This window comes from Asterias amurensis, chromosome 6 (genome assembly GCF_032118995.1).
Source record: "Asterias amurensis chromosome 6, ASM3211899v1".
Lineage (NCBI taxonomy): Eukaryota > Metazoa > Echinodermata > Asteroidea > Forcipulatida > Asteriidae > Asterias > Asterias amurensis.
In genome coordinates, this window is record NC_092653.1 from 16,394,566 (window position 1) to 16,404,508 (window position 9,943).

The window sequence follows — 9,943 nt, forward strand, 5'->3', positions numbered from 1 at the left end:
TAAGTAATACACGACCCAATTAAATTAAGTAATCAGCCTTTTGGGTCCTAGCATGACCTAGCAGCAGCCCACTTGCGAGGGATATTACTTATGCACAGGCATTCTGACAGCGTGCAGGCTAGCTAGCGTTGTCCCCTACATACCGCAACATTACACTGTACCTTAATGCATGGCAAAAGCAGATGTAGATATTTCCCCACCGGCAATGTAACGCCTTGTTATTATGACACAAATGGATCAAGGACAGTGAAGCTTAATGCTGATGTTATAAGCCGCAACATCTGAGTATTCTTTGCAATTTCAACAACACAAGCGTACTGGGTTTTTGATCGTGGGGAACGCTCAAAATTAAATACGGCCGTGATGCTCATCCGTGTGGAAAGACAGAACAACAAATATTTTATACGGCAGTATAGAAAAACGACTCCACAACTTGCAGTATACACAGTTTGGCATTTATCAGTTTGGCGAATTCAACTAATTAAAACCAGTGACCTGTGTGCTTTAAATATATTGAGAGAAAATTGTATTTAGAGTTTGACGTAAGTGGAAATGTGGTTGACTGAACAAACTAGTATCGCTTCTCAAACAATTTATGTAACAAAACAAGCCGATTTTTACCACATGCTTAAACACAGTTTGAAACTTAATGTTGCGGGAAAACATGAATAGTTCTATCAATTATTTATAGAAGGTCATAATTTGTCTTGTTTATTCCACTTCAAAAAGTTGGTAATGGCACTTATTTTTATGAGAAAAATTTCCCATTGATTTTTTTTTTTTAAAGTAAATTAAAATTTATGGGTTTAATTTTGAATGCCTAGTCCCGCACTAAAAATGTTTACGTAATTTTATACAAAACCCAACACAGTGTGTTTTAGTAAGGTTGCAATGTTATACTTTTAGGGGGTTTTGTGCTTTACATGCTTTCTAAAAAATTAATGGGTTTGAAACCTTGAATAAATGTACTCTCCCATCCCTTATGATGCACTGTCACACTTAGGGACCTAAGTTTATTAAGAGTAAAAATTATAACGAGTAGTTAACTTGTTATTTTAAAACAATAGCCAACAATGGAAAGCAAAATGGGAAACAAAACTAATTAATTGATATTTTTAGTAGGTTCACATTCCATTCAATTTTACCCTACACTATCAGCAACTGACCAATTCTCTATTTGACCTTATTAAAGACACTGGACACTATTGGTAATTGTCAAAGACTAGCCTTCACAGTTGGTGTATCTCAACATATGCACAAAATAACAAACCTGTGAAAATTTGAGCTCAATCGGTCGTCGAAGTTGCGAGATAATAATGAAAGAAAAAAGCACCCTTGTCGCACGAAGTTGTGTGCTTTCAGATGCTCGATTTCGAGACCTCAAATTCTAAACCTGAGGTCTCGAAATCAAATTCGTGGAAAATTACTTTACTACATTACTTCAGAGAGAGCCGTTTCTCACAACTTTTTATACTATCAACCTCTCCCCATTACTCGTTACCAAGAAAGGTTTTATGCCAATAATTATTTTGAGTAATTACCAATAGTGTCCACTGCCTTTAAGTATAAATGGAAGTTTACATGGCCTAGATCTCATACAACCCAATGTTATCTTGATCTACGAGTAACCGACTTTAAGAAAGCTTTCTCTAATAATTTAGGTATTTTAATTAAGATAGACTGAAACAAAAGTAAAGCTGACCTCCTATCCTAGAGTGAATACTAATTAACAAGTTAGCATTTTTTTAATTAATTTTCAAGTTATTATCTTATCCTCCGAACGCTTCATATTTAAGTCCTACGTTCCCATTAGGTAGAATTGAATGCAACGTAAAACTGAAAGAAAAGGTGAATTATAATATTAATTAGCAAAAAAAATGTAAACCGAAATATTCGGCATTCTTAACACAATGTCCGACATTCTCTGATGAGTTAAATAACACATTAAATCAAATTGGTTGGCTGCACTGGATTTGTTGTTCTCAACATTATTTTTTGCTTTCCAGCATTTTATGTCAGAAAAAAAAAATGTCAAAACTGACACTAGACAGCAAATAGTGTTTGTTCAAATTGAACGCTTAGTAATTGAAAATAAATTATGAATGGGAATTGGACCATGGCCTATATTTACAATTACAAAAAGCAGAAACTGCATTTATAAATAATAAGCCTATGTCAAAAAAAAGAGTGGGAAACCTTACCTGTTTCTGTCTGCCAACTCAGCCCTCCTATAAACATTTTCCTGTCGGCAAAAAATAAGAACACATAGAGTGTAAAGAACCCATTTAAAAAGCACCAAGGTCGAAATTTACGCGTGAATATACGGTGGGAAACGGTGCTTGCTTTAAATATTACACATAGTCCAATGTAGTGTACAGTATGCAATGAGAGTAGTAGTCCATTGTGTACGTTCACACAGTGTGCACCTAACGGACGACAGCATACAGTGCACGTTCACGATGATTTTCCCCACAAATAAAACCTCAAATTCCGACGTTTTTTGAACAAGCTAAAAACACACAGTACTCACCCGGGATCGTTGGCAACTTCGGTCCCGTGAAGGGTAGTGTTTGGGTTGTTTCCGGCATCCATTTTGTTGTTAAACCTACGCTACTACGTGTATTAACCCTGAAACTGAACTAGCAAGTAATGATAAACTACGGTAGTGTACACGCTTTGCACAGTTATGCAGTTCGCGGTATATGAATCCAATACAGTACGCTTTGGCTATGCCACTAGTAGTATATTACACACAACACTATACAACCGCACCAATAATGTGACACACGTGGGGCTGCGATAGCGTTACTATCAATGGGACATACACTGTGCACAGGAATTCTAGCTAAACATGGGTGGCGCTATAACGTCACTTTGTAAACATTAAAACTGTGAATGACCAGTGATTGACAGCTGCTTCTGCATTGTGATTGGTCCTACCCTGACGGTCACTCTGCGGTCAGTGATTTTCCTATTTTGACGTCACTCTCTGAAGATATTAAGTATGCATATCGGGCACACCTCTTAATCTGTCACTGTTCCGTATTATTGTTCAGTTGATCAACAACAGACCGCGTAAAAAAAAACATTCAATACGAAAGTTCTCATGGGGATGGATTTCATAAATTGACGTCATAAGTTAGTGATGAATATGTTTTAATCATTGTTAGAAATAAAAATGAAACCATAATAAGTTGTATTGTGTTTCTGTTGCTGGTATGTACAAACAGCATTGCAATTAGAATGTACAATCATTGATATGATGCAAGTTGAACGTGTCGTTTGATGGAAAACCAAGAAAGGACAACATTAGAACAGCAAATAATATTGTAACCGTTAATAATTTGGTAACAAGCTATTATATGTTGTTGTTGCTGTTATTGTTATTATTATGTTTTGGGGTGGTTGTTGGGGTATTTGATGCATTATTGTGGGTTCAAAAGAAACTGCACTGTTATCAAAATATTATCAAAATATTAATTGTAATGAAAGTAATAATTATGCCTACTTACTTGACAATGGGAACAAAACAATACAAACACTGGATTTTACTAAAATAATGTGGTCATTATAAGTTGATAAATCAGGTAAAGTCAGTAATAGGTTACGTGAGTTTTACCAATATTTACAAGCCGTGCAGGGTTCACCTTAAATTGGAGCAGGGAGATCTAATTTAGCAGCAAAACGTCTGCATGGCCCTGGGGGCTAAACCAGGCTGGAGCTTGCTGGCTGCTGTTTAGGAGCATGGAATAATCCCACCAAAAAGGGACAAATTAATTAGGATATGTAGTAGCAGTGAATATATCAAGTGGGAAGTTCATGTCATGTATATTGCAGGGGACCAATGTCAACGAACATTAAATATTGCTTTAAAAAAAAACTCCTTATGAGCAGGATCAGTCACAAATTGTACATTGGACATGGTATTAAAGTTGGCTTGTAACCATAGCAGAATTTGGTTTTGCTTAGCCTATTTTAGTGCTTAAGTAGCTCTATGGAATTGGTCCCAATTTTAGTAGAATCTGCTCTAATAATTTTCTTTGCCAAGCAAAATAATATTGGGTCGCTAGTCACCTAATGCACAATTTAATTATGGCTGTTAGCTGTTTCTGCTAAGCAAACCTCTAAGTGCTTAGCAGGTTTTGTATAGGCTTATCGGCTTAAAGGCAGTGTACACTATTGGTAATTACTCAAAGTATAATTATTAGCATAAAACATTTCTTGGTGACGTGTAATAGGGAGAGGTTGATGATATAAAACATTGTTAGAAACGGCTCCCTCTGAAGTGCCATAGTATTCGAGAAAGAAGTAATTTTCCACGAATTTGATTCCAAGACCTCAGATTTAAAACTTGAGGTCTTGAAATCAACCATCTAACGCATACAACTTCATGTGACAAGGGTGTTTTTTCTTTCATTATTATCTCGCAAGTTCGATGACCGATTGAGCTCAAATTTTCATAGGTTTATTATTTTATGCAAATGTTGAGATACACCAACTGTGAAGGCTAGTCTTTAAAAGTTACCAATAGCGGCTTTAATGAAATTGGTCATTGTTTTCATCAAATGTGTTGTACTGCCTGACACGATTAATTTATGTTTGCATGACTTTGATATCACTTTGTGTAAATAAAACCAGCGTAGTAGGTCCATATCAGTTGTTCTTGCTATTATTAAAATCCCGGAAGTGTCAGCTGAAAAAAAATTAAGATCACAGCAGAAAAAAAACACAATATATATATGTAGGGGTTAACGAAGGGGGAACAGATAGTATCCTCGAACCACAAGATTAATACGACAGAACTCGGATGCCTTGGACAGCCAGTCTATTAATGCATTGTTAACGGGGATGTAAATAGCGCCCTCACTCAGCAAGCACAGTCATCACACGTTATGATCACAATATCCAGGGTGCAACTCCCTGTATAAAAATGAGCAGAGGATCGATTAACGTTCAAGACTGAATGAGCAATTTCCCCTTCACTGTAAAAAGCTGTGAGACTTTTAATTTTTGTATGGCATCTATATGTTTTGGGAGTTTATTTTGTTGGGGCGCACCCTTCACTGGCTCCCTCAGCTTTTTCCGAAGTACAGTGATTACGTTCACTTTTGAAACAACCTTGATGTTAATGGGGAATTTTTGTTGAATCGATTCAAAGAAGGGGTGACCCTAAAGGCAGTGGACACATTTGGTTATTACTCAAAATAATTGTTAGCATAAAACTTACTTGGTAATAAGCAATGGAGAGCTGTTGATAGTATAAAACATTGTGCGAAACGGCCCCTCCGAAGTAACGTAGTTTTTTGAGTGGAAGTAATTTTCCTGGCTAAAATATTTGAATTTGATTTCGAGACCTCAGAATTAGATTTTGAGGCCCCGAAATCAAGCATCTGAAAGCACAACAGTGGTTTTTTTTTTTCTTCCACTATTAACTTGGACGGCCAATTGAGTTCAAAATTTCACAGGTTTGTTATTTTGTGCATAATTATGTTGAGATACACCAAATGACAAATTACCAATAGTGTCCAGTGTCTTCAAACCAAATTAGAGGATGGCAATTTCATCTACAGGAAGAAAGAAAAGTGTCCCGGGGCCCTTTCACCAATTGAGGACGACTATTTCGGCGATTTTCGCATGATTTTCTTTCAAATTCAAATAATATCGAAAGCATGTATGCTTCGTTGTTATTACCATTAATTTTAAGGATGAATGCCAAACGTATGACTTCACTTTAAAATAGACGCTCCTAAATTAAAACAAACTATTGACAGTTTGAAGAAGAAAAATAGTTTTTGGAGAAATATATTCTTTTTACGATTGACTTTCTTTATCATTTAGTCATCCGCAGGCGGGACTATGTACGGCGACTCCAAACTTTGTTATCACGCGTATAATAATTATGTACAACGTCAGCACTGTCTCTGTCCCAGCGCACCAGCATCACACCCTAGGACACCAACAAGCAGAAGGAAAAAAAAGACAACTTGGAGTCAAAAAAGCAAAACAAAAAAAAGCAAACTCTAAAAGTTAACCAAAACCGGTTGGTTAGACCTAGGTGTCGAAATGCATAATGTGTGTCCACTTGTGAGAAGTATAGACATCTTGTATGTCAGCAGAACAAGTTATCCTTATAGGTTCTAAATGTTGTTCATGATTTGTCGTGGCAAAAAATTAGATCATTTTCATTGAACTTTGTTTTGATATGCAAATCTTCAGATTAAAATTTGTTGTTGTTTGTATATCTGCTTTTTCAAGAACCAATTAGTTTAAGATGGCTGCAACTCTATAAACAAGATGACTGGAATTTTTGAACTTTTTTTTAACGATCGACATCAGAACAACATTTCTGACGTTGGCCGTGTCAGGTTGCACTGTGGAAGAATGTCCGCCATTCACTTATATAGCTTTTTATTCATATAATTTGTGTTTCTTCAATATTATTATCTCCACAAGTGTTGTAGTATCACGAGGGTATAAACTGAGCGCAGCCTCGCCGTCTATATCTCTCTGGCACCGGGGAGCCCCTCGTGTTTCACGGGGGGATCAAGCTGGTCATTTACGTGTGCAAACAAAAATATCCATCATATGTTTTACAACGACGCCCGACGGTCAGGACCCAAAGTCTTCTCAGGAACTCCTCCGACTTTAAAGGCGCTTGTGGATTTCACTAAGTGTTGAGACTATAACCGTTTCTCGAGTTATACTAACTTTAGGACTAGCCCCAAGTTTTCAATATAGGACTAGTCCTAGACTAGTCCTAACCCTTTGTAAAATCGACCCCTTGGTAATTAACTAAAAATTGCTAGCATAAACATTTACTTGGTTTAACGAGCAATGGAAAGCTGTTAATAGAGGTTTTCTCGGTCAAATTCGGCAAATGAGCAGTCAATTTCCTTTTCATGCGTTCAAATTAAAACCGTTTTGCCTCTCCAGTTGTTACTGCGTTTCAAATTCAGACTTCGGCCGTTCAATTTCGTTTTGAGTCGAGTCAAATTCCCTTATAGCACTCTGTTCAATTAAGCGTATCGTCATTCTTTTTCGTGACACACACGCCTCAAGAAGCGTCCGTGAATTTGAATGCTGTTTTGATGAATTGTTAAATTGAATGATTATTTTTTTAAATCGAATAACGTAAAAGTACATTTGACTAGTCTTAAAACGAAATAGAATGACCCTTTTCAGATATCATTCAATTTTGTGCCAAATAGAATAAGCTGGTGGTTAAATTGGCCGCTCATTTTCCGAAATTGACCGAGAAAACCTATAGTATAAAACATTGTGAGAAACGGTAATTTCTCACTGAAATAATAAAAATACTTCAGCTGACGTCCTTTGCATCTGCCTGAAAGCCCACACATTAATTTGTGCAACAAGAATGTTTTTTTTTTCTTCTTTCACTATTCTCTAACAACTTCGAAGACCAATTGAGCCTAAATTTCCACAGGTTTGTTATACAAATTGTATTCACTGTCAATGAGGATGTCAATATGAAACAAATGTCTCATTGATATAAGAGATGTTAAATTTGCATCGGGATAAAGAATATTAATTTTTGGTTTTTACCCATACACCGATGTGTGTTAGCACTGTTTACTCAGTACTTTCCCGAGTTCTGTGAAAAAAATGTCTTATTGAATTGAATTAAATTGAATTGAATTTTTATGCATATAACCAAACGTGTTCAGTACCTTTAAGAGATCTGTGATTATAGTTCGATGAGGAACCGGCGGAGCTTTCCTTTTCCGCCTACTGGAAGCCCGAGAGGGCTAGAAAAATATTCATCTGGCTCTCTGAGGGCCCCCTGAGGCCGACGAGCGGCGCTCTGGCCAGGCCTAGATGAGCCGCACTGGCGACGAAATCGGAAAAGGGGTTTTCTCCGTCCCGTGAAAACAGAACTGATAAGCGGGAAGTTCAACTGGGATTGTGAAGAATATTAACCGCAGTTCAGCTTGGATTTTCACTATTTGGTCAACTGATGAGTTTCAAATTATGATTTCATATTATGAAAATATTATAGGTCATGAAACTCAGTTTCAATGTGGATATAGGGCTGAAAAGTGATACACAGATAATTATCGGACAAATGCTGTACATTTCTCTCCATGTATCGCGAATCATCGCTGTTGGTTGGAAATAATATTACGAACAATATTTTGTTTTAAAGACACTTGACAATATTGGTAATTGTCAAAGACCAGTCTTCACAGTTGGTGTATCACAACATATGCATAAAATAACAAACACGTGAAAATTGTCGACTAACACGGTCGGCCATTTATGGGAATCAAAATGTCGACTCCCATAATGGCCGACCGTGTTAGTTCGCAGAGTAAAAGGAAAACCACGCAATTTCGAGGCAAATGTGTGTGGATCATTGTATTCTACTTCTAAAAGATCTTTCTACCCATATGCATTTTATAACAAACGGTTTCAAACGCTTTTATAGACCAACTCGTCCGATCCAAGGCAACGGTGTTCCTTTAAGGGAGTGAAACTGCAGAGGAACCCGTGAGAAGCAAAACTTGTACAAAGAGTGCTCCTCAAGACTGACAACCTTACTGCTAATCACACGACATCAATTTAACCGGGGTCCCTTGCTTAATTTTAGCATGTTTGTAAAATGTAGCAATGTTTGACAAGATTTTGCAAGAGAACTTGAACAGAATAATTTTGTTTTGTCCTTTCACACGAGGTCCATTTTGTAAAATATTACAACCATGCTACAATTTACCAAGGGGCCCCTGCTAAATTACTCTCATGTGAAAGGGGCTTTAGTCGACATTCGACCAAAGCATCGTGAACGCGCAGCTTAAAACCCACGATCAATGAAGCACTTTACTCCAGGTTTAGAAAAGCTGTAACTTTGTTTTCTTCAATTTCACGTTCCCCAACTGCTGGCAAAATACATCATCATGACTCAAAATGCCCCCAAATTGAATCTAGAACTCTACTGAGGCAGACACTTTTAAGCGAGTCAAGCTGGACCGCAAACATTGTTACAAACACTGTGTCAGTTTAAAGATGCAAGATCTTGTCAGTTCAACAGAAATTCAGGCTGCAGTGAAAATAAAGAGGGGGGGGCTCATTTTTCTTCTTCCGAGGGGTCACTTCTGGCCAATTAATAGTGTAGTTCAAGTTTGCACTTTTATTAATTTGGTAATTGTCAACGCAAAGACCAGTATTCTCACTTGGTGTATCCCATCATATGCATAAAATAACAAACCTGTGAAAATTTGGGCCCAATTAGTATCGAACTTGTAATGAGATTAATAAAAGAAAAAAACCTTGTTGCACAAATCTGTGTGCTTTCAGATGGCTAGTCTTTTATTATTTGAGTGAGAAATTACCTCTTTGTCAAAACTACTTCAGAGGGAGCACATTCTCACAATGTTTGATTCACCCAACAGCTCTCTATTGCTCTTTACCAAATAAGTTGTGTATGCTAACAATTATTTTGGGTAATTACCACTAGTTTCCAATGCCTTTAAAGGAGCGGGGAGGGGGGAGAGGGGTGCCCAATATATTCTAGGGGTACTTTTGGCCAACTATAGGCAGTGGACACTATTGGTAAATACTCAAAGTAACTATTAGCATAAAACCTGGTACTTGGTAATGAGTAATGGGGAGAGGTTGATAGTATAAAACATTGCGAGAAACGGCTCCCTCTGAAGTATTTTTCGCAAAAGAAGTAATCTTCCATGAATTTGATTTCGATACCTCAGATTTAGAATTTGAGATCTCGAAATCTGAAAGCACACAACATTGCGTGACAAGGGTGTTTTTTTCTATCATTATTATCTCGCAACTTCGACGACCAATTGAGCCCAAATTTTCACAGGTTCTCAAAATAAGCTGTTTTTCTTATTTCAAGAATACCATTTTTAGCAGTGTAGTGTCCAGTGTCTTTAAGAGTGTAGTTCGGGTTTGCTCTTTTCTTAAACAA

At 37.0% G+C, this 9,943-nt stretch overlaps 1 protein-coding gene across 7 annotated transcripts in view; it reads right to left on the minus strand.

Annotated features, from left to right (window-relative positions):
• The window catches only part of LOC139939118 (RNA-binding protein Musashi homolog Rbp6-like), a 198,125-nt gene extending 195,322 nt beyond the window's left edge, over positions 1-2,803 (minus strand). For all 7 annotated transcript variants that reach the window (XM_071934863.1, XM_071934859.1, XM_071934861.1 and 4 more), the window contains exons 1-2: positions 2,531-2,803; positions 2,202-2,242 (exon numbers count right to left, since the gene is read on the minus strand). In XM_071934863.1, coding sequence (XP_071790964.1) covers positions 2,202-2,242; positions 2,531-2,592 — 103 coding nt within the window. In that variant the 5' untranslated portion in view covers positions 2,593-2,803. The remainder of the gene's footprint in view (positions 1-2,201; positions 2,243-2,530) is intronic.
• Between the last annotated feature and the right edge of the window lie 7,140 nt (positions 2,804-9,943).